The 25,379-nt window shown below is 33.3% G+C and overlaps 4 protein-coding genes across 5 annotated transcripts; 1 reads left to right on the forward strand and 3 right to left on the reverse strand.

The window, feature by feature from the left end:
• The first annotated feature begins 98 nt into the window (after nucleotides 1-98).
• On the forward strand, nucleotides 99-20,116 carry LOC136774548 (ATP-dependent helicase brm-like). Its single transcript, XM_066728924.1, has 19 exons — nucleotides 99-241; nucleotides 662-974; nucleotides 11,717-13,127; nucleotides 13,201-13,678; nucleotides 13,790-13,863; nucleotides 14,237-14,480; nucleotides 14,543-14,681; nucleotides 14,761-14,922; nucleotides 15,001-15,342; nucleotides 15,419-15,650; nucleotides 15,726-15,910; nucleotides 15,990-16,147; nucleotides 16,236-16,656; nucleotides 16,736-16,902; nucleotides 16,976-17,167; nucleotides 17,247-17,577; nucleotides 17,670-18,560; nucleotides 18,660-18,834; nucleotides 18,913-20,116. The coding sequence occupies exons 2-19, from the start codon at nucleotides 702-704 to the stop codon at nucleotides 19,059-19,061; spliced, it is 6,024 nt and encodes a 2,007-aa protein (XP_066585021.1). The 5' UTR covers nucleotides 99-241; nucleotides 662-701; the 3' UTR covers nucleotides 19,062-20,116.
• On the reverse strand, nucleotides 1,156-5,534 carry LOC136774435 (uncharacterized). Its single transcript, XM_066728739.1, has 12 exons — nucleotides 5,090-5,534; nucleotides 4,716-4,849; nucleotides 4,339-4,595; nucleotides 4,132-4,237; nucleotides 3,896-4,056; nucleotides 3,620-3,742; nucleotides 2,793-2,887; nucleotides 2,399-2,532; nucleotides 2,065-2,327; nucleotides 1,816-1,921; nucleotides 1,588-1,739; nucleotides 1,156-1,328 (listed from the first exon to the last, which is right to left on the reverse strand). Exons 1-12 carry the CDS (start codon nucleotides 5,153-5,155, stop codon nucleotides 1,195-1,197), a joined length of 1,731 nt encoding a protein of 576 aa, XP_066584836.1. The 5' UTR covers nucleotides 5,156-5,534; the 3' UTR covers nucleotides 1,156-1,194.
• On the reverse strand, nucleotides 6,428-8,222 carry LOC136774551 (uncharacterized). Of its 2 annotated transcripts, none has more exons than XM_066728928.1 (6): nucleotides 7,989-8,222; nucleotides 7,762-7,895; nucleotides 7,430-7,686; nucleotides 7,262-7,370; nucleotides 7,011-7,162; nucleotides 6,428-6,926 (listed from the first exon to the last, which is right to left on the reverse strand). In XM_066728928.1, exons 1-6 carry the CDS (start codon nucleotides 8,205-8,207, stop codon nucleotides 6,823-6,825), a joined length of 975 nt encoding a protein of 324 aa, XP_066585025.1. In that variant the 5' UTR covers nucleotides 8,208-8,222; the 3' UTR covers nucleotides 6,428-6,822. The 2 variants fall into 2 exon arrangements, with proteins under 2 accessions (XP_066585025.1, XP_066585026.1); XM_066728929.1 differs by having other exon boundaries at nucleotides 7,994-8,082.
• On the reverse strand, nucleotides 8,449-10,509 carry LOC136774552 (inositol monophosphatase 1-like). Its single transcript, XM_066728930.1, has 5 exons — nucleotides 10,358-10,509; nucleotides 9,761-9,894; nucleotides 9,417-9,679; nucleotides 8,990-9,247; nucleotides 8,449-8,923 (listed from the first exon to the last, which is right to left on the reverse strand). Exons 1-5 carry the CDS (start codon nucleotides 10,424-10,426, stop codon nucleotides 8,778-8,780), a joined length of 870 nt encoding a protein of 289 aa, XP_066585027.1. The 5' UTR covers nucleotides 10,427-10,509; the 3' UTR covers nucleotides 8,449-8,777.
• Nucleotides 20,117-25,379: the final 5,263 nt, after the last annotated feature.

Raw genomic sequence — 25,379 nt, forward strand, 5'->3', positions numbered from 1 at the left:
ATTATTTTTGTAAAGAAATATTATATACATACATATGAACACTTTGAATTGGCGGCCATATTTTTCAATGGTGAGTAGAAGCTATGGTAGCTGTTAAGGAAAATGGCCGGTAGCGTGTGTTTTTCAGGGTTTGTCGGTTGATTATGATATAATTTCTTTTATATACGAATGAGATCTGGTTTTATGGCTGTATCAGGAATCTGTCATCTAAATATTGAATATTGAGAAAAGTATTATTACGGTGTGTATAACCTATAACTAAATGTACAATTACACTCTTCTCTAGCGTTGTAGACGTTGCTTAACTACTTCACCTTTTATTGATATATTTGGATTAAAACGGGAAATAGGTGTCGATATTCGTTATGGTAGTTATTAACAATATATATTTTAGTAAACTCTATCAAGAAATTTCTAATATTAAGTTCAAACATATGTTATTCTTCTTGTATTAATTAGCTTGTTAAGAAAAAGGTTTTTAATTACTTATTAACATTTTCTTTTATGTGACCAAATCTTTATTCTCAATAGTGTGTAAATCATATATTCAGAGGATTTAGTTTGTTAATTGTAATTTTTAATTAAAACTTGTATATTTATAAGTGTGATTCAAATTTTCTTGTTGTATTGAATTACTAATTACTTAACCTTATAATTTTAGGCAGTTTATTTTAAATAAACTGGAGCCTGAGCATAACAATATGGCGAGTCCTTCGCCTCAATCATCACCCATGCCACCTCCACAAGCCCCAAGCCCAATGGGTCCACCTCAGCAAGCTCCATCTCCATCCAACCCACAAGGAAGTCCAATGGGCCCGCCCCAGCATCACCCTCACAGCCCAACACAAAATTATTCAACTGGGCCACCAATGCCTCCTAGTGGACCATCAATGTCCCAGCCTCCCCAGCAACAACCACCACAACAGAATTTTTCACCACATCCTCAACAAATTCCACCTAATATGGTTTCTCAAGTATGTATATATTTTACATATTCTTATTTACTTTTACTTAATATAATTACTACTCTTATTTAGCTTTAAGTGCATAGGATTAACTGTTTTTATTCAAATTATAAGTTTAGCAAAAGTATTCAATTTTTATTCTGTGATAGGAACATTGATAAAAGATTGAAGCATAGTTCATTGTTTTTATTTGATTACAGTGAGCATATAAACATATTTTAAAGAATGTTTAACTCGTAACTTTTATTATGCTTTTACTAAATTGTGATGAATCAATATTTTGAAATAACTTAACTATTTTCTCTCCTATTTGGTTATTACAAGCTGCAATGACCCGAGGTTCCATTATATCCAAAGAGCCTCCTGTATAATTAATTATTAAGTTATATATACATTTACTTATGTAACATAAGCCACTTGTGGAACATTTTAAAACACTTATATTTATCTTCGTAATTATTAAAAATATCCAAATGTTGTATAAGACTTCTATGAATGCAAATAGTAAGAGGTTTTGAAAAAGTTGTATGCAAATATTTAATATTCCTTATTATTAAAGGAAGATGCACTTCTTGCATCTATGCTATGGAGGGTTTAAAGTGGAGGACCTGTATATACATACCATTTGTGTCAATTACAATTCCTCCTGCTTCTTCAATAATTAGTGTCCCTGCTGCCACATCCCATGAATCTATGCTTTCAACGTGATATGCTTCTACAGCTCCCATTGCCACATAGCATAAAGAGAGGGCTGCTGTTCCTAATGTTCTTACACTATTGCAAGAAAAGTTATAGAATGATTGATTAATCATTTATATATAAATATTTATAACATGAAAATTTTACAAACCCATGAGTGTTTTGAATTATGGCGTGCATTCTGCTGTATATGCTACATAAATATTCTTTGTCTTTTGCTATCCATGGTTCCATTGCAACTAAAGCTTGTGATAAATCTAAAAAAAAAATTCAATTAATTTTATATTAATTATGATACTAACAGAAAACTAAATTTCATTAATAATTTTACCATATTTCTTTTAAGAACTTAAGTTAGATGGCATAAATAGTTAACTGTATTATTCAGTTAATTTCTCACCTTCAACAGTTGATGTTTTTATTAATTTTCCATTAAGAAATGCTCCAAAGCCTTTTTTGGCAGAAAAGAATTGGTTTATTATTGGATTATATACAATACCAATTTCAATTTTCTTTCTAATTAATAGTGCTACTGAAATACATGTATGAGGAAAGCGGTGTACAAAATTGGTTGTGCCATCAATAGGATCAATAATCCATGTTGGATCATCTGTTAGAATTGGCATTACACCAGCTTTTGCTGCTGCTTCTTCCCCAATAAATCTAAAAAATTAGTCAGTTTTAATGATTAATGTTTTGTGCATTATTAGATTAAATTATTAAAAGAAGCTTACTTATGTGAAGGATATTTTTGAGATAAATTTTTTATTATAGCATCTTCTACTTTATGATCATAATCAGTAACTAGGTCCCAGTCAATACCTTTACAATCAATAATTTTTTCTTTGTTAATACCATCTTTTATTACCTAAAAGCAAATAGAAAAACAAGTTAAATCATAGTACACTGAGAAAAAATATTTCTTAAAATTAATTCAATATTTCTTTATTCTGTCTGAAACAAATTTTTTGTTTAATTCTCTAAATATTTGTTTAGTCAGAATAAAGAAATATTTAGTTGATTTCAAGGTTTTTTCTCAGAGTATAATTACAATTAAATGTATATGTATGATTTGAAGAAAATTAATTGTTTTTCTGGAGTATAAAATATAATTTGTAGAATACATACCATTCCAGCATTCATAATCAGCTCTTTCACAAAATCAAAGTATTCGTCAATGTTGTATGATTCCATTGTTTTATATGATGGGCATAAGCCAAAGTCTGACAGAGTATGTTTAAAATGTTTCTACGTAGTAGTTTTGTAAGGTACTAAAATTGAATTGATATGCATGCCTGGAGAGACAGGAGTGTTACAGAGTAATTCATAGATCAATTGAACTGCAAGTGGAATGGAGAGCTTAAAACACTGTGAGTTAGGTGAGAGGAGAAAAAGAGAGAGAACTACAAACACAGAGTAATCACTTTAAACAGCATTACATGCACTTAACATAATAAAAAAACAAACTTTTATATCGTCACTTTTCCAAATATTATTTAACTACACTCTTATAACCCGTATTATAGGTGCTTCGCGTAGCCACGTGAACTTGAATAAAATGTAACGCTCCCGCTTTTTCTCAGCCGAATATATTCAATTCCTCAGCTTCGAACGCGATTACGCCACTGATTATAACTGGTTTCCGATTGGTTGCACAGTATTTTCGTAATATCTTTATCTCGATTCCAGGTATCTATTTCAGAAGTAAGAGATTAATGATTACAATCGTTAAAGATCTTTCCCGCATTCGTCACTGCGTATGTTCCTTTTAGTCATGCATTTTGAGGTTTTCCTATGACGTTAGAGTTTCCTTTGGATGCCCATGCACCTAATTGACGTTGCGACAAACGAATTTTTTAATTATAACATAGGATACAGATATAATAAAATCATTCGTGCCAAAAGACTTTTATTGACATTTTACAATCAACTTTTTACACTGAAATATCAATGACAATTTGGTTTTTTTTTTAACTGTACTCTTTCGTCGGCTTTTCGTATAATTTGAAAGATGTCTTGAGCAATTTTCATGTTACATCCCGCAATCGCACGCGCTTTCATAATATCGATGGGGTTTCCTAAAATAAAGAGTCGTCGATTACCACGAATTGATAGTAAACACTAAAGTCAATACAGATGTGTATATACATATATAGCTAGGATTGAAAATCAATAAATCCGGTATGTAAATTTAAAGCTGTTTAAAAATATAACAATAATAATCGAACTACCTGTAACACGATCGATAACAACTCCACCAGCTTCTGAAATGATCAATGATGCAGCTGCTATATCCCATGTAGAAACACCAGGTCCTTCCACGTAATAAGCTTCTACGATTCCTAAAGCTACGTAGCACAGACTGAGTGCCGCTACACCGAGCGTTCTAATCCTTTATTTTGAACGAACGTCAACTTAATAATAAAACATGAATTTGGTCTTATTTTCGTTTCTTTTTTTTATTTACCCTTGCACTTGTTCGACAACAGCCTGAACTCTTTCGATGGTCAACTCTCTCAAGGAGTCTATTCTCATGAAACCAGTTTCCATACAGACTAACGCCTTTGACAAATCTACCAGGAAAAAGCATACTTTTTCTCTCTTAACAGTATACACACTATATATACATATAAAGAACTATTTATGGAATGTACGGAAGATCAGTATCAGTTACCTTGAATATTCGATACGTGAATGGACTTTCCGTTCAAGAATGCCCCGCGGCCTTTTCTAGCGGTAAACAATTGTTCGAGCACTGGATTGTAAACAATGCCAATGACCATTTCTTTACGTATTGCCAAACCTACCACAACGCAAGTATGAGGAAATCCGTGTACAAAGTTTGTAGTACCGTCTATCGGATCTATGATCCATGTAGGATCGTCCGTTAGTTCCGGTAGCTCTTTTCCACTAGACTCTTCAGCGATAAATCTAAATCGAGATTAAAACAACAATTAATATCGATCGTTATAAAGTATATAGATTCCTATCTTACAACTCAAAGCTAATAAAACCACAAAAAGATTCTATTTATAGTCTGCCTAATCATACTTGTGGCTTGGGTATTCTTGCCGGAGTTTTCTGATAATTATATCCTCGATTTTCCGATCATACTGCGTGACGAGGTCCCAATTACCACGTTTTTCATCCACGTCTTTCAGTCCAGTAATGGAGTTTCTGAGAATCTTAAAAAAGTGTATTGAAATTAGTGTCGTAAAAATGTGAAACGGCTTCTCGTTATTATATAAACAGCATACATTTTAACACTGGATCTTTATGAATCGAATGTTTATCCTTCGTTCTATTGCGTTCGTTACTTAACTATCGATCATAGGATCTATCGATTGGTTCATTTTGCCAGAGAATCAAAGGAACGATTGAATTGGCTGTTTATTGGTTAGATTTTGATTTACTCTTGGGCTTACCTGAGCAGCTTCTTGGGTGAGCTTTAAGGCAAAATCGTAGTAAGCGGCCTCTGCATAGCGTGCCATTTCGTTTGGAATGCTGGGAAATAGCTGGGAGCCACCGAGTCTCGTAGTATTTATTGTCTTACTCGAGCTTCTTCTTAATGCTTCGGTATCCACGGTAAAGGAAGGTGCGAAGGTCTCGGTTTGTAAAAGAATGAACGATTACTAAGCGTGTAGCCTGTTTTTACTCGTACTTTTCTTCAAGAACGATTCAACGTAAAACGATCGAACAGGCAGACACTGTGACGATCGTGATTTTCGCTCGTTCACCTAACACTTGTCGAAGGCCTCGCAGCTCTCCGTTCATTGGGTTTTTTATACCAACAACGTAGCTTATCAATTTATAATGAGCATAATTAGGTTTCTCTACTACATTGAATATACTCAAATCTGAGCTTCTGTTTAAAGAGATTAGAGTAGTCATAGAAATAGATAAGATTTTCACTTTCATCAAATTTTCTTTCTCACAACAATTTCTCCACTCGTAATTAGCTCTCATTCATGAATTTAATGCTGACAAGACTCGACCGGGCTGTAATAAGTGAATTTGAACAATACGTCGAGACTTTTAATAAGGCCAAGAGGGGGGATGCTATCGATATCAAAGCCACATGTGACATTGCTCGCGTTAAATACCTCCTGCAACTGCTTCTCTCTAATTGAGCATAAAAAATTTCTCACTTCAGTTTTTCGCTAAAAAATATGTGATTGAACAATAAGAGATTTACGTTCCTATCGTTAAAATCGATGTTAATGGCTTTCAACGAACATTAATAGCTTTTTCATCTTTCAACGTCAAGTGAGCAGTCACAATTATACGATTTCACACGATTCAGAAGTAGCCTTCGTTTGTATTTTCGTTTCACATTGCGTTATAAGGTTTCTCATTAATTTATACCAAGATAATCTTTGCATATCGATCGATTGGATTTTTTTTGCTCTACGTTTACAGATGGCTAGTTGTCTTAATGTGCAATAATAATGACAATATTTTAATGCTTAGTTTACATAACAGTTTCAATTTTTATTTGCTGTTAATTACTTTACTTCAAACTATTCGTTGAAAATTTATTTTACGACCTACTTATTTTTTAATAGCCTTCAATTTTCAAAGTCTATGATATCATTGAATAGAAATACAATATTTTTTCTTCTTACCTTATTGCATCTCTTATCGAGTTGAAAATACTGATGCGAGTGAGCGACAGTTAACGGGAAAAATTGTAGTACCAAGACGAGGACACAGTAATTGTAAATTCATTGTGTATACTTTTCAGAGATTTATTGCACGCATGAATCTTGTCCTGGGTATCGTATCTTAATTACCTAATCCTTCTTTACTGTATCAATAATAATTACACTTTATTTCTTGTTCCATTGGATCTTTAAAAAAAATTGACAATAATTATGTTGTTGAATAGAATATTATTAATTCTTTCTCCAAAAATAATGACGTTATTAATGGTAGACATAAATTATAAATAAATATGTTATTCTCCAGCTTAAAAATTGGTACTCTGCATAATAAATAATATTATAATTATCATGTATCTTCGCTAATTTTCCCAGCCCTTTTAAATCTAGAAAATATTTCTCAAATTTTCAGATTTGTCTTGAAAAAGTGAAATTATTATTTATGATAAATCTATGAAAATTAGACACAAATTAACCAGTTAAAGTTACGCGCTATTCTATTTATTTTTTTCAGTCTGTTCTAAGACAGAAACGGCTTTATGCATAAGCGTTTCATTAGCAGCTGCAAGAAGATCTGGTTTCATAAAATCCAATTGACCACCTACAATGTAAGCAATAGAAAACGTGTTGCGAATACCTACTTATATTAAAATTACGGACTTATCGATAAATTAGATTTGTCTACCTTTCGAATTGACTACAACTCCACCTGCTTCGCGAATAATTAACATGCCTGCCGCAATGTCCCAAGGCTGTAATGTATCCATTTGAAAGCAGTCTATCACTCCTCTAGCTATATATGCCATAGTCAAAGCTGCCGATCCAATTGCTCTGCTCCTATTATTTTAAATATTTTGTACGCGTTCTTTAATTCTATTGAAATTTTTATCTGGATTTTTCTTTAGTCAATGTTGTTCTAAATAACTCAATGCATACCCTTGTGTTACGTTTATCAAAGCTTTTATTCGTGTTTCTTTGAATTCCCTATTTTTAATACCATCTCGCATCAAACCAGGCTCGCACCCTAACAATGCTTTGTTCAATTCTGGAAAATGGTTTTAGTCAGTTCTTAATTATTAAAGCTTTCTTTCGTAATTTCCATACCTGTGATTTTGGATGTATTAATGGGTTCATCATTTAAGAAGGAGCCTTTTCCTTTCACAGCTGTGTACATCTCGAAGTTTGACGGATTATAAATAATACCAAGTACTACTTCCTTATGGATTGCCAAAGCTACAGAAATGCAAGCAAAAGGAAATGCGTGTACAAAGTTAGTTGTTCCATCGATTGGATCAATTATCCAAGTAGGAGAATCAGTTAACATTACATTCTTTTTGTAAGAAGATTCCTCAGCAATGAATCTGAATCATTGAGATTGAAACTCGATTAAAAGTTATTATTTTACATTGTTTGTTGAGATTATATGTTCTTATTACTTGTGATCTGGGAATTTTCCTGACAAACTATTAATCAACGCTTCTTCGGTTTTACGATCAAAATATGTAACGACATCATGCTGACCCTCTTTGGTTTCAACATTTTTATTGCTATGCATACCATCTCTTAGTATCTAAGAGAAATTTGGAAGAAAACAACGTTAATGTTTTATTAATGACTTATATCTAACTTCTCAATTAACATAAAAGCAATAATGTTAACTTACTTTACCTGCTTCCAAAATTTGTGTTCGAGCAAATTCAAATAGTTCAGTAGTGTGAAATTCATCCATGTTAACTAGCGTAGAAAATAATTTTACTGCGACTGAACGCTTATCTTTCAAGCGATGATAATGCAATGCTTCTAGCTTATTAAATAGTGTTACGTGGTTGTATAGATAAGGATTAAAGAATGAAGAATATAATAAATTAATTAATCTTAGCATTGCAATTGTTCAATTTAATCTCTCTTTTATAACGACTTGCTTTTGTTTCTATGTCAATGGGCTTTGTCAAACCTTTCTGCTTTTGAGAGAAAAAAGGACTGTTTCCATTTCATAGTTCTTTTGTTTCATTATTAAATACTTCAACTATTATGTTTCAATTTTGTAAAATATTCATAAGTTAATGCATGTATAAAATAACAACTTTTACCTTTTTTGCACTTGAAATTATTTTATTATATATATATTTAATTGCTTAATTAAAATTATTAATACAAAATATAAAAATTAAACATTTTGTTCGATTAAAAGATATTATGGCGATTATCGACTAGAATAAAGTGTCTATTAAAGATAATAAAATTATAATAACATAATCTGTGTATTCCCTGAAAACGATATCATTTGCAGAAAGTAATGTATTTCCACATTTGTATCTGTATGTGTAGATATTATGAAAATAAAAGTATACTGTATCGAGGTATACAATTTATAAGAGATACGGAATATTTCCAAGTCGATCAAGATTGACATTTATATTTCTGATCTATTGACTCAAGTTGTTTTTATCTCTTAGGTCATATTTGATTTATCAATCTTCATTTTTCTTGCCTGCATTGTTTCAAAATCTGCTTGTTGAATCAGTTTTGAAAGTTCAAGGCCCAACTTACGATTTCCAACTGCTATAACTCTAGGCTTCATAAAATTAAACTCGGAACCTTTCGAAAAGGAAATATAATTAGTAAAATTGTAATGTAAATTGAGATTAAAAATGCATGTAATACCATTTGTGTTAATTACAGTTCCGCCAGCTTCTTGAATAATAAGAGTACCTGCTGCCACATCCCAAGGCAATAAATTATCTGTATGATAACCTTCTGCAGCTCCCATTGCTATATAACAAAGCGTCATTGCCGCTGAACCTATAGTCCTTATTCCATGAGCAACTGACACAAAAGCTTTTAATCTCCCAAGAACAATGTCCCTTATATCTTCTATTACAGCATACGATGCTTCCAGGCACAGTAGAGAATTTTCTGGTTCTACAAATCACGCGTTAAAGACATTATACCTACAATAAATTTATTTAAACCGGATGCATATTCTGTTTTTTGACAATTAACAAATTATATAATTACACTTAATGGGCAGAGGAATTAAGGGGAGAAATAAAAGAAATGTAATGAATCAAATTAATCATTGATTACTTACTATCAATATTAGAACATTTAATGGGCTTTCCATTAAGAAAAGCTCCTTGCCCTTTTCTCGCGGTAAACAATTGCTCTATTATAGGATTGTAGACAATTCCAATTTCAAGCTTCTTGTTTACGCTTAGTGCAATTGAAATGCACGTGAATGGAAATGAGTGTATAAAATTTGTTGTTCCATCAATAGGATCAATGATCCAAGTAGGTGAATCCGTTAATTCAGGTAAATAATTATTCGATGAAACTGTTTCTTCGCCAATAAATCTGAAAAATAATGATTTGTAAAAAAATGTTGCAAAACTCGTTTTAATAATTTCATGAATAACTATAATGCAAATTATTTACTTGTGTGAAGGAAACTCTTTGGCTAAGCCCGTTATCAAAATTTCTTCAATCTTTCTGTCATATTGTGTCACCATATCCCACTCTCCTACTTTCGTTTCTATCTGTTTTAACCCTCGTATTGCTTCCTTGATTACCTAAAATGTAAAATTTTTTAGTAATTCACAAACAATAATCGTTTCTATTTTTTACAAGAAATATTTGGTCTGTTGTATTACTTATTTAATATAAAATTTTTATTAAAAAAGCGATTGTATAGTAGAAATTATGGTTTAATTTAATTAAAAATCACTTTGTATGAAAGTACATGAGATAGCATACTATGTTTGAAAATATTGTTCTTATGCTAGAGAGAGAGAGAGAGAGAGAGAGAGAGAGAGAGAGTGATAAGTATATTCGAAAACTTATTTTTAACAAAAACCAAACTATTTCATGCTAATCGATAAGACTCAAAAGTAAAATATATTAAACATTTAACATAACTAATAAACATCGATTAAATGTAGATAAATTTTGTATTTTTTATGACGAAATTTAGATGGTGTGAAACTGTATAAATGGAATTAACATAGTATTAGACTGATGTGAGTATAATATCACCTTTCCTGAATCAAGAGTAAGATTCAGAGCAAATTCGTAGTAGTGATCTAACTCCTGTTGACTAACCATGATGATTTCGCTAAATTTTAAGAACACTCGTATGTTGAAACTTTCTAATTTATTTTTGTCAAAAGAGTAACTGTATGAATTAATTCATTAGGAATAAATGGATTCTTGACGAAGCTCTGCTTTTATGCAATCTAGCTATCCCCACTTAGAAAATTTTTGCTCACTCAGCTTATTGGATATATGGAGTTCTTTTCCATTATGTTATCACGAATTATATCTAATTAAATATATCATAGTAATCTAGCTTTCTTTGTTATGACAAAGTTTTATAATCAATTGTATATTTAGGCTGACAACTGACATACAAGAGTATCATATTTTATATAATACAAATTTTCGTTAAAAAAGAACGAGCTCACTCTTAATGGTCCTTGATGGCACTTCCTGTTTAGATAAAATATTCTTAATAATAAACTAAATAGTTATATAGAGTCATTCAAATATAATAAGGATGGAAGTAATATGTTTTTAATTTAAATTTAAATGGGAATTGAAATTAGCACAATAGGCTTCAATAAAAATCTTAAAAATAGAGATAGTTTGAATTTTTAAAATTAAACTATATAAGAAGGAAATTATAACTTCGTTAATTTGTATAGTCTTCGATCATGCTTGGAAAACGTGAAATTACTTAGTTCGTGACGTGAACAAGGTATGTATGGTTTGCTGACATACGACAAAAGGACTAGATTGTACAAATGTCATAAAATGACCCATGAATGTTTCATGCTATGATCACGTGAATCTGATACACCTGCACATAATAAAACAAATTCCTTTCTCTCCGAAACTATTCACATAGATTTATAATGCATCATATAGCATTTTTAATTTCAAGCCATAATAAGTATCCTTTCGATTTAATTTATGCGCGGTTATTGTGGCATACGATAAGACAAGTGTCAGATACCGCATTTGTATAATGTTCATGAATATCATTAAATAGCTCCTATTGGTTTTTTCGTAACTTAGATAACAATGAATATCAAAAATTTCCCGATTACCTAATAGCGGTAACATCAAATAAAGGATATTATCTATTCTTATCTAATAACTTTTTTATTTTGCACTAGTTTTATTACTTGATAGTTTATATAAAAATATGTACTAAAAGCGAAACAAACGGATGTTTTGTCATTTAGAAAACATTAATGATTAGGCCAATACAATATTTTTTTTTCATTGTAATTTTATTAATTTTTAATATCTTCTTCACCTACCGAACTCAATTAATAGATTATCGCTTAATCAATTCAAAATATATCAACGAATATTTCTTTTTTGTTATAGGGTCAAGGAGGCGGCGGAGGTCCAGGACCCCAAGGTCCTGGGGGCCCAATGATGCCTGGCCAAATGGGTCCAGGCGGACCACCAGGAGGTTCTCACATGGTTCAAGGTGGCCCAGGACAAATGGGTCCTGGAGGGCCTGGACCAATGGGGTCTGGAGGAGCTGGACCAATGGGACCTGGAGGTCCTGGTCAAATGGGTCCAGGACATATGGGACAAGGAGGGGGGCCGCCTGGTGGACCTCATATGGGACAAACGCAAGTACAAATGGGTCCTGGAGGTCCTAATCAAGGCCTTCAGATGGGACCTGGAGGGCCACCAAATTCGCAAATGATGTCTGGTGGTCCTGGGCATATGGGAGGACCACCGGGAGGTGGACATATGGGTAGCGGAGGACCACCAGGACCAGGCCACATGAACGCTTCAGGGCCTCATGGACATGGGCATATGAATACTGCTGGCCCACCTGGACCTGGTCACGTAAATGCATCAGGTCCACAAATTTCAGGACATTCTCACATGAATCCTTCTGGTCCCCCGGGACCGGGGCATATGAATACTGGCGGACCCGGTCATATGGGACCAGGTGGTCCAGGGCCAATGCCTTCAGGACCACCTAGTGGACATACCATGGGACCTGGAGGACCTGGTTCAATGGCACCGAATCAAATGGGTCCAGGAGGACAAATGGGTCCAGGTGGACAAATGGGCCCTAATGGACCTGGACAAATGGGACCTAATGGTCCATCACCATTGGGGCATAACGGACCTTCGCAAATGGGTCAAAGTGGACCTGGGCAAATTCAAATGGGCGGCCCGAACAATCAAATAGGAATGACCGGACCTACAAATCAGTTGGGACCAGCTGGGCAAATGCCTCCAGTTAGTCAAATGAGCCATAATGGTCCACAGGGACAAATGAGTCCAAATGGACTTGGTGTACAAATGGTTCCAGGGGGTAATACTGGAAATCAAATGGGAGGTCCTGGTGGACAGATGGGACCTGGACCTGGTCCTGGTGGGCAGATGGGACCTGGGCCTGGTCCAGGTGGACAGATGGGACCTGGACCTGGGCCAGGCGGACCAATGGGGCCTGGGGGACAAATGGTTCCCAGTGGTCAGATGGGTCCAGGAAATGTAGGAGCTGGGCAGATGGGTCAAGGGGGTGGTCCAGGTGCACATATGGGATCTGGGGTTGGCCCAACAGGACCGATGGGCCCGAATAGTGGTCCGGGAGGACAAATGGGACCAAGCGGTGCACCACCTGGGCAAATGGGACCTGGTGGAGGGCCAGGAGGACCAATGGGTCCGGGTAGCGGGCCTGGAGGACAGATGCAACCTAGTAGTGGTCCTGGTGGTCAAATGTCTTCAGGCAGTGGACCTGGAAGTCAGATGGGACCTGGTGGGCTTGGAGGTAAGAATTAATTTAATTTAAATGTTAAATGTTTTAATAGTTTGTATATGATGAGATTTTTCTAATATTTCAGGTCAAATAGGTCCTATCGGGCCGGGAGGACAAATGATGCCAGTTCAAATGGGAGGTCCTGGAGGAATGGTTTCAGGCGGACCAAATAATCAAATGGGACCTGGAGGTCCAACTGGACCTATGAATCAAGTTGGGCCTGGAGGACCCGGTAGCCAAATGGGACCTAATGGCCCAATTGGTCAGGCTCCTACCAGCCAGATAGCTTCTAATACTCAAAGTCAAGGTCCAATGGGTCCCGGAGTACCAGTTAATCAGATGAGCCAAACTGGACCAGGACAAATTCCTTCAGGTGGTCCTACAGGCATTTCTGGCCCTGGTCAAGAAAATTTAAATGCTCTTCAAAAAGCCATAGATTCTATGGAAGAAAAAGGTTTGCAGGAAGATCCACGGTATTCTCAGTTACTTGCTTTAAGAGCTCGTCAGGGTAGTGGAATGGGAGAAAAGCAAACATTTAGTTCACAACAACTTCAACAATTACGGTAATGACATTTTGGAGTATACTATAATAGGGTTAATATTTCTATTAAAATTGTATTTAAAAGAATTTTTTAAAGAAAAATTGTATTATGTATTTGTTTCTTGATTTATAGCGTGCAAATAATGGCTTATCGCTTGTTAGCGAGGAATCAACCTTTATCACAGCAATTAGCACTCGCTGTTCAAGGTAAGGTTAGAATATATATTTTGGTAGTATTTGTCCTCAGGTGACTACTCTATCTTTGTAGTGTATTATATGTGGAATGATATCCTTTAATTAGTATTACCTTTCATGCAATATTCTATTATTTTGTAGTATTTATTATTAAGTTATTATTATCCCTATATTTAAAAACGAGACCTTAAACCCTAAATCCATTCATCCTTTATTTGACAAAGTATTGTGATGTATGTGTTACCTTAGAGAGACTTTAATTTTTTAGTTTAATTAATGTCTGATAGAGCATAGTGTTAGTACTTTATATTATTGTCATTTTTTTGAGCAAAAGTAGAGTAGAATGATCCTGTGTTGGATCCTGACCTATAACGGGTGTAAATAGGTGGAGCTCCTCCCCCAGGTATGGGTCAACGTCCCATAGATCCGTCTCAAGCTCCTGTTGCTAATGCAGGACCTCAAATACCAGGTCCAAATGTAATAGGTCCTCCAGGCGCTCCAAGACCAGGCTGTCAAACGCCGCAACAACAACAGCCACAGCAACAAGGTGCCAAGACCAATAGAGTTACGAGTGTATCCAAACCAGCTGGTTTAGACCCATTGCTTATTCTACAAGAACGGGAAAACAGGTACACTCAGTTATATTCTTTTAATATACAGCACATTTATTTAAACGTTATGTACTTTTTAGGGTGGCTTCTAGAATAGCTCTTCGTATGGAGCAGCTCAGTAATCTGCCTACTAACATGCCAGAAGATCTTCGTATACAAGCTCAAATTGAGTTACGTATGCTTAGAGTATTAAATTTCCAACGACAATTAAGATCCGAGGTATTTGATAAATATGAACATTTACTATGATAATAATTCGTAAGTTCAACATGGTTTATTTCGTTATTTTTTACCTTAGATTATCGCATGCACTCGGAAAGATACTACATTAGAGACTGCAGTTAATGTTAAGGCCTACAAACGAACGAAACGGCAAAGTTTACGGGAAGCCAGAGCTACAGAAAAATTAGAAAAACAACAAAAATTAGAAGCAGAACGAAAACGTCGACAAAAACATCAGGTTATTATTAAAAGTTTAAAATATCTATCCCGAATTTTATTCTTCTATTAACGTATTGTGTTTCTACAAAATTTTTAGGAATTCCTTAGTTCAGTATTGCAACATGGCAAGGATTTCAAAGAATATCATAGAAACAATGTAGCAAAATTGGCTCGACTTAACAAGGCAGTTCTTAGTTATCATGCAAATGCGGAAAGAGAACAGAAGAAAGAACAAGAACGTATTGAGAAAGAGCGTATGCGACGTCTTATGGCTGAAGACGAAGAAGGTTACCGAAAATTAATCGATCAAAAGAAAGATAAACGGTTGGCTTTCCTTCTATCACAAACCGATGAATATATAAGTAATCTAACCGAAATGGTCAAACAGCATAAGATAGAACAAAAACGAAAACAGGTTGAAGAACAAAAACGTAAAAAGGTAAATGCAGCACACACAAATATATTTAAAAAATTTAATTTTGTGTAGGTATCTTATAGTATTGTTATTTGTATAGAAGAAGAAGAAAATGCAAGATGGTGAGGGAGCAGAAGATGGCAACACTAATGATAACACTAGAGTCGGGGTAATTGAGACATCTACTGGTCGTACATTAACGGGAGATGACGCGCCATTTATGAGCCAACTATCGGCATTCCTTGAAACCCATCCAGGTTGGGAGCCAATCGATTCAGAAAGTGACGAAGATGAAGAAGAAGACGAAGAAGACAGTGAAGACAAAAATGAACGTAAGTTGTCAACTAGCATTAGACTTAAACAAACATTAATCATATAATAAAAGGGTAAATGTAATTTTATATTAGATAAAGAGAAAGCTGACACCGAAGAAGATAAGGTTAAGAAAACTATACATAAGGCTAAAGTAGAAGACGATGAATATAAAACAGAAGAACAGACTTATTACAGTATAGCACATACTGTGCATGAAGTAGTGACAGAACAGGCTTCCATTATGGTGAATGGTAACTTAAAGGAGTATCAGATCAAAGTAAATAATTCAATTTGACATATTATGTTGACCTGCGTGTTTCATTGTAAAAATATTAATTCTTATGATAATTTAATAGGGTCTGGAGTGGTTGGTTTCATTATTCAATAATAATTTGAATGGTATTCTTGCTGATGAGATGGGTCTTGGTAAAACAATTCAAACCATAGCTCTCGTTACGTATCTAATGGAGAAAAAGAAAGTCAATGGACCATTCCTCATTATTGTTCCACTATCGTATGTTTGTTTTTTTTTACTAATTATTTATTAAGACTTTATTGTTTGCATCGCAAAAAATGATTAAAACATATTAACCTAATTTTAGCACGCTCTCGAATTGGGTTTTGGAATTTGAGAAATGGGCTCCTAGTGTAGTAGTGGTATCTTATAAGGGCTCTCCAGTTGGCAGAAGAGCCATTCAATCACAAATGAGGGCAACTAAATTTAATGTTTTGCTTACAACATATGAATATGTTATTAAAGATAAAGGTGTATTGGCTAAGTTGCAGTGGAAGTATATGATAATTGATGAAGGTCATAGAATGAAAAACCACCACTGTAAATTAACTCAAGTGCTAAATACACATTACTTAGCACCTCATAGACTTTTATTAACGGGTACACCGTTGCAAAACAAATTGCCAGAATTGTGGGCGCTCTTGAACTTCTTACTTCCTTCTATCTTTAAATCCTGCAGTACATTTGAGCAATGGTTTAACGCTCCATTTGCTACAACTGGTGAAAAGGTAAATGTTAATCTGAAAAGTCCGTTACATATAAATTCATTTATATGTTGGTTATAACAATGAAATTTATAATCTACAGGTCGAATTAAATGAAGAAGAAACTATTTTAATTATTCGACGTCTTCATAAGGTACTACGTCCTTTCCTTTTGAGGCGTTTGAAAAAAGAGGTCGAATCGCAACTACCAGACAAAGTCGAGTATATTATTAAATGCGATATGTCTGGATTACAGAAAGTTCTATACAAGTAAGCCTTCATTTATTATCTATGTTTTTAATAAAGGGTCACCAAAATATTTGTAAAACAATGTATTTTTCAGACATATGCAGAGTAAAGGTGTTTTATTAACTGATGGATCTGAAAAGGGTAAACAAGGCAAGGGTGGTGCTAAGGCTTTGATGAACACTATAGTGCAACTAAGGAAATTGTGTAATCATCCCTTTATGTTCCAAGCCATTGAAGAAAAATACTGTGAACACGTAGGAACGCAAGGCTCTGGAGTAATCACTGGGTATGTAGTTTATTTTGGGATTTAATAAAATATAGCTTGTATTACGTATAAATTATTAATGGATGGAATTTCTGTGTAGTCCTGATTTATATCGTGCATCTGGCAAGTTTGAACTCTTAGACCGTATTTTACCAAAATTGAAGGCAACTAATCATAGAGTATTGCTGTTTTGTCAAATGACTCAATTAATGACTATTATGGAAGATTATCTAAGTTGGAGAGGTTTTATGTATTTGCGTCTTGATGGTACCACAAAAGCGGAGGACCGAGGGGATTTGTTAAAAAAATTCAATGATCCTGGATCAGAATATTTCTTATTCTTACTCTCAACCCGTGCTGGTGGTCTTGGATTGAATTTGCAGGCTGCTGATACAGTAATTATATTTGACTCAGATTGGAATCCTCACCAGGTATGTAATAATAAATTAATCATTTCAGAAAATTTAATATTAAGTTTAAATATATAATTTATTTTAATATGTGGTTTACGTGATGACGGTAGGATTTGCAAGCACAAGACAGAGCGCATAGAATTGGGCAAAAGAATGAAGTACGAGTACTTCGATTAATGACTGTTAACTCAGTTGAAGAAAGAATTTTGGCTGCTGCTAGGTATAAGTTGAATATGGATGAAAAAGTTATTCAAGCTGGAATGTTTGACCAAAAATCGACGGGATCGGAGCGCCAGCAATTTTTACAAAGCATTTTACATCAAGATGATGCAGAGGATGAGGAAGAAAATGAAGTACCGGATGATGAAACTGTTAATCAAATGATTGCTAGGACTGAAGGAGAATTTGAAAAATTCCAGAAGTTAGATCTAGAACGAAGGAGAGAAGAGGCAAAGTTAGGACCTAATCGAAAGTCTCGTTTATTAGAAGAGGCTGAATTGCCGGATTGGTTGGTAAAAGATGATGACGAAGTAGAAAGGTGGACGTATGAAGAAGATGAAGATCGGTATTTAGGAAGAGGTTCAAGGCAGCGTAAAGAAATTGATTATTCTGACAGCCTCACGGAGAAAGAATGGTTGAAAGCTATTGATGATGATGGAGCAGAGTATGAAGAGGAGGAAGAAGATGATAAAAAGAAGAAAAAAACACGAAAGCGAAGAAAAAAGGGTGAAGAGGATGACGAGCCAATACTAAAGAAGCGAAGAGGGCCAAATGCAAAAAGAAGGGATGAAGATTCAGGACCTACAATTGATCCTAAATTAAAACGAGCCATGAAGAAATTACTGATGGTAGTTGTTAATTACACGGATAGTACCGATGGAAGGCTTCTCAGTGAACCTTTTATGAAATTACCTTCAAGGAGAGAGCTGCCTGATTACTATGAAATAATTAAGAAACCTTTAACTATTAATAAACTGCTACAAAAGATTGACGAAGGAAAAGTAAGTGTGTTTATAGTATATCTATACATAGATTAACTTTTTTGTATAAAGATTAATTTTATAATTATCAATATAATTAACTATTACACTTTTTGTTAGTATTATGATTTTGACGAGCTGGAGAAAGACTTTATGCAGCTTTGTAAAAACGCCCAAATTTATAATGAAGAAGCCTCGCTTATTCACGAAGACTCAATCGTTTTACAATCAGTTTTCACAAATGCACGTCAACGAATAGAAGAAGAAGGAAACAATTCGGATACAGAAGACAGGGGTTATTGTTTGTTTTTAAATGAACATATTACATTAAACATAATACGACTAATTCTAATGGCACTATTTAACTTTTCAGACGATGCAGATGATGGATCTGATGCCGACTCTAGTGTAAGGATGAAAATTAAGTTAAAAGGAAAAAAGGGTGAAGGAAGAGGAGGTCGTAGAAAAAGGGTCACAAAGAAATATATATCTGACGATGATGATGATGTAGATGATAATTAAAGAATTTACGTAGATTTTTTTGAATGTAGAATTAAGCCAATATAAAGATTTAATTGTCAGTCTTCGGTCATCTGCAAATTTAATTTTATTAATCAAATGAGTTCAAGCGATAAAAATTAAGCATTTTATGGATTTATTGAAACCTAACTGGTTTTGACAGTTGACTTACAGCATTAGAATGCTAATTTAAAATACAGAGAATTATAAAGGCTGGTCAGCTTTTATTAGCAACAACCTTTTTTATCTCATAAAGGTTTTTTTCTATTTGAGATAAATTTATTTGTAATCGTTACACAATGATTACACTGTGTATAGCTACATGAGGTATTAAGGTTTGTTAGGTAACTGATTCTTTTCTGAAACCTGAGAATAAGAAGTCAAATCTAATTGTACATTAAATACAGATCATGCTGATCTTTCACCTACATGATTTACTATAAATCCACGAACTAATTATTGTAATTCGTGTGTAAAGCGTAGTAAAGCGTAAATAGTGTTAGTTTAAGATTTTTTGAATTATTTAATACGAATATGATAACAGGAATTTAAAATAAAGTCAAAATATTTTCATAGATTATGCTATAAATTCAAAAACAGTATTTCTTTACAAAACATATTTTATTTTATTTTTGAAGATGAACTAGTTTTTTTTTATATATATAACGCTTATTAGTCTTATCTGATTCTTATATTATTGTATAATAATGGCAGAAATCAATCGCAAATTGGTAAAAAAGATCACGTTGGTCAGCAAATTATAAAGTTCTCTAAGCGCCTGCGTACAGATTATAAACTTATCTCAAATTATATTTCATTGTGATCACAACGTACGTTACATTGTATTGATATTTTCAATTGTGGTTTTTATGTATAGATAGACAATACTATTCATAGGAAAACCTTTTTACATCGCTTAATAAAGGTCTGAAAGTTATTCAGATTATTGTTAAAGTTTAAAACCGGAATTAATTTGCACTTTTTCTGTATGATCTTTAATGTAACCGATACGTATAACTTATAAATAGAAAAATAAATTTCCAATTGACGAAAGTAAACTGGTGAATCTATGTTATTTTCATACACGCTATTAATCATGCTAGCCGAAGCAAGCTTTGTTAAATATTTATTTTTACGGGGAAATGTTTAAATTTTAAGGCGAAAAGGTGTATCCTGTAAGCTTATATGAAAGCGTATATACTTGAACAAATATTAGACAGCTGCTGTCGTAGGTGCGGCACACGTTGGTGCACCTGTTGATACCAATTTCACCCCTGCTTTGAATTTAGATGGAATTTAGGCAAGCTGTTACGGTAGCGTCTTTTCTTCTCTTCCTCTATTCGCTTCGCTTCCCTTATTCGATTCGCCGCATTTACAAACATATCTACGATTATGCTTATATTTGTATATTCATGTGAATTTCAAATAAGCATCTACTACCTATCTCTTTAAATTAGCATGCACTGGATGTGTTCTGTCCTGTTTATTAACATATCAAGCTTATTAAACCTCATGAAATTTTATAGATGCTTAGATTTTGTATTGGAAAAAGATTTATCGCTTCGCTCCCCTTTCGGTCTTCCAGTCTTTAAAATTCGTTTTAAAACATTCGCCTCAATTTAATAAATTTATGCGCATTAAAATGGAATATTGTTGTTTTAACTTTTTATTTGTCGGAACTGATTAGAATTGCATTGAAACCTTTGCATAGATGATTATACAACACATAACAACAAAGGAAAAATTCAGTGTACTAAATATTTTTAATAACTATCAACTAATAATTTGAATATATCGTTAGTCACAGAAGTTAAATCCATTCACTGAAATTAAACTACTAGATTTTTCATATAAAACAAGGAAATGTGGTAGGTAAATAAAACGCATCAGACTTTTATATAATATTTCAATAATACTCACTAAAAGTATTTTTATAGTTTGTAAGTGTAAATATACTTTTGCACACAACATCTTCATCTTATTAGAGGGCAACAAAGCCTAAGACCTGGACTGCTTGATTACAGTATCATTGGGATATTTTTATAAGTATTGTTAGTGATTTTTGAGAGTAAAAATCTCGTTCTATGAAAATAAATAAATGATATACTTTTATGTATCAAGCTTTCAGCCTGCTTTCATAGTGTAATGAAAACTTTGGTTTATTACCTGAATGATAGTTTGGCACAATATAGTTGTTTACGCTCGTCCTACCTTACTATATGAACTACGAATGCAATACTGATGCACAATGTCTCGGTTACGGTTCTGTCTAAACAGCCATTACACAAATAAACCGAAGGTCAACTAAACTTTACTAACTCCGGATAACAAATTTGCTAAGCTCCACCTACAAAGCAGAATTCACGCTATCAATGAGAAAATTAACTTATGTTTAAACCTAATAAGCTGTAAAAGTAAAAGAGATTTCTATCAAATTCATCATATTGTGTAAACAATTTAATTTAGAATAAACGAAATAAATGATTTAATTATTATATGAGAGAAATATCTCCTCGTTAAATGTCAGAACACCTGCAGTTTTTAGTAAATTAAAAAGCAACGAGAAAATAGTCCTTTAAGGATTTCTCTCCCTTTTTGTTTTATTTTGTAGATATACACAATCAAAAAAGAATAAAAAAAGAAACAAATGTTTCGTAATTTTCTCTATTTGTTTGCAATTTACCTTAATTCTAAATACTAAAGATATCAATGGTGGTCAAATGACTCTTTTTAAATGTAAATAAATGTAGATAAAAAATCATCAGTACTCGTTTAGTGTTAATTACTTATTTAATTTAAATACTTGTAAAAATACTGTTTTGCAGTAGAGCAATGCATGTTTTGCACCTTGTAGTAGTATGACTAAACGAACAAATTCAATATCTTGTTGCAAATAACCCAGTTACGAAAAGAAGCAGCGCTTACATTGCTACCTGCAGTCAACAGTATTTTTAATAGTATTTACATCAAATTAGTAATGTGATATAAGGTAAACTGGAAATAAATAAGAACTATTATAAAACAAAAGTACATAATTTTTTTTGCATATCTCTAAAACAAAGAGAAAAAAAATGAATCTTTAAAAGCCATTTTATCTGCGTTGTTTAGTATTTAAACGGAGATACCCTCTATACGTTATGTTTTACGTGCTACGTGTAAGCATTATGCTAAAGCGTACATAAATTCTACATTTTAGCACAAAGGTCTATAAAACACCTGAATTTGTTAAAAATTGTCATAAGAAGTTAGGAATATCTCTAAAAAATTCGTAATTCCAGAAAACAAATAAAAAGCGATTTTAATAGTATTCACCCACCAAAACTCACAGGCCAATCAGTTTAATATTCCCATTGCTCCCATCAAACTGTGGATATATCCCTCACGGCTTTGACGAGGTCGTCCTTTAGCTTTTCATCAAAATTTTATTACTCAGTCAGTTTGGCTCCCCCTCTTTCTCGTTATGAATACTTCCTCTTTGCACGTAAATAATCTATTCTATCTTTCTCAAAATCACTTATACGTTCTAATTTGTAACTAATGGCAAAAAGGATCATTCGTGAAATTAAGCCAATTCATATTAATATTAATTACGCGTGAATCCTCCTGATGTAGATTCATATCTCGTCGTTAGAATTTCCTCTTAAATTCATTCGAAAGGAAAATACTTTATCAATTTATTAACGCTTAAATAAATTATTATGGAATGATGGTGAGATTGATATAATTTTATAATGTGAAAGATTTACCGGATACTCAAAACCACTGTACTTTATTGAAGCTCTGATAACTCTTGAGTGACTTTTCACTTGCTTTCCGTCGTTACAGATTTTTATACACGTTTTATTTAATACGATGGGTAAATATATAGAAATTCATTAACGAAAGTGTATTTGTTTTTTTTCTTATTTATATAAAAAAGGTAAAAATAGACTACCAAGCTGGGTCAATTGATTGATTACATTAACATATATATCTAATATTAAGATCAGAAATTTTATTTCAATATTGAGCAATGTATTAATAAGAACCATTATAGTTCAAATTGTGAATTACATAAAAGTACATGTATATATTGCTAAATTACATAATTTATTAATAATAAATTTATTAATATTCAAAGTCAATATTTATGATCGATTAATTATGTTAAATCTATTATTAAATAAATCGTGTATATTTTTCATGAGGTCCCCAAACATTGAAAATCGTAGCAAATTTTAGATCTGTAATGAAAAATAAATGTAAAATGTTACGATCGATGAAGTAACAGTTTTAATTATAGATGCCTAATTAAAGTGAAGATTGATGTAAATTAAAAGAAATAAAATAGAGCTTATGGTACATTGATTAAAAATAAAATTTAATCATAAATATACATTCGCGTAGTGTCCTTTGAAATTGAACTCGAGCAGTAGCATCAGGTTTTGGATAACGATGATTCTCTTCAGTCTTCCGGGATATACGAGTAGCATGGGAGGTGAGCACGGGAAACAACGAGGGAGCCCTCGAGCTTCGGTACACTGGGGTAGGGACTGGACACTAAAGTACACTACATACTATGTGTTTAAAGTATCTGCTAAAGCTGGTGTCTCTTGGACGGCTCTTTGACCAAGTGTTCTTTCGCAAGATTCGTCTGTACCTGTCTGAAATTCCAATCTCTCTTATTTGACAATCAAGATTCTTGACTCGCTTCACATTACGCACTTAAAAAAAGCTAGGATAAAATTCAAAGCCCAGCAAAAAATATCTGTTTGAAGGTATTTTTTAATTAAGTAAAATTAGAAAAATACCACATTGAATAAAAATAATCGGGAGCTCGTATTGTAAGTATTGTTATATAAGTACTATTTAAACATATATAATTTTACAGTAAAAAAGGAAAACTCTTCAGGAAAATCTAAATATTGTTTAGTTGCGAAAAAACTTTAATAAAATTCTCTATTGCTATAATAGTTCGTATCATACATGTATTAATTATAATAAGTGATTGAGAATTAATGGAAAAGATAATTTATCAACATAGCGTAAATTTAATGAAAAATGAAATAAACCCTTTGCAGGATATAACGAGGAACTCAAATTTTCGTCTTAGTAGTGCAAGGTGCACAGAGTAGTACCAAAATAGCAGTACCACTTAAAATGAAAATGATAATTAGAATGATTGTCCAGGTATACGAAGTACGACGAGTTGACAGCAATTTTTTTGTTGCTGGCAGATCAGTGACGTCATCGATGCTCAAACCAAATCTTCTTGCCTTATAGATCAAATGTCTTAGGCGTCGCGACGCCTTATCACAGGACATTATCCTATCATTCATCGAGCAGCGTTGCTCCTTGTTTTCTACGTAAAGTTTGTAAATTGCATTTGTGGCAACTCATTATTTTTCTAACTCCTCCCTTAGTTTGCTTCGGATATTCCAATTTCTCAACGATGCTCTTTAAAATCATGACGTATTCCTTTAGAATATATTCAATCTGTAAAAACAAAACACATAATTTCTTGTTAGATATATATATTAGGATGAAGGATCAAGATATATAAATATATTTTAGTTAAACACAAGTTTAACAATAGTATGCACTAAAAGACATTTAACTTTTTTTTGACAATTCAAAATTCGAAGAATGGCAGAATTGGGATTGACCGTTTTATGAATAATTCAGCACGATCAACGGAAAGACAGACGAAAGGGTCCGAGAAAACTTTTTGATCTGATGCTGCATACTTGAAAATCCACTGCAAAAATGAATGAATTCCAATTGTCAGTTAAATTGCATACTACGTATCCAATTATTTAATTCTCTAGCCGAATAAATTTCTCTTTATAAATTTGCTACAAACACTAATAATAACTTTCAGACTTATAAATGCTATTATATCACGTGCACGCGCGGAATCCATTTTCCGCGCACTTTTTTATTTAATTTCGAATGCTACTCATCGAATCATATTTTATAAAATTGTTATAGAAATTGTATCTAAAACTGAATAAACTTGTCGAACACTCACTCACGACAATTTCGTCCCTCTGGTTTTGTTTATCGTCATTTATGAAAAGTTTTGTACGAGCACTGGTTTATACACGAGGAAAATTTACATCGTGATTGGAAGTAACACGTTTGTTTGATATTTGAAAATGTTCGGTAATCGTGTAGTGGAAGCACGTGTCGTTAAAAGTATAAGGAAAACATTGGAAATGTGCATCTCCAACCATCAGCGTGGCGCTCACCTTGCCTACTGCCGGGCGACTAGAGCATCCCGACGTTTTATGGTAGCACCAGACTCACACCCCTACCAACGATCCACCCCTTCACCTTCCC

This window comes from Prorops nasuta, unplaced genomic scaffold (assembly GCF_024137725.1).
Source record: "Prorops nasuta isolate Cenicafe-Biocafe unplaced genomic scaffold, Cenicafe_Pnas_1.2 PNAS00006, whole genome shotgun sequence".
Classification (NCBI taxonomy): Eukaryota; Metazoa; Arthropoda; class Insecta; order Hymenoptera; family Bethylidae; genus Prorops; species Prorops nasuta.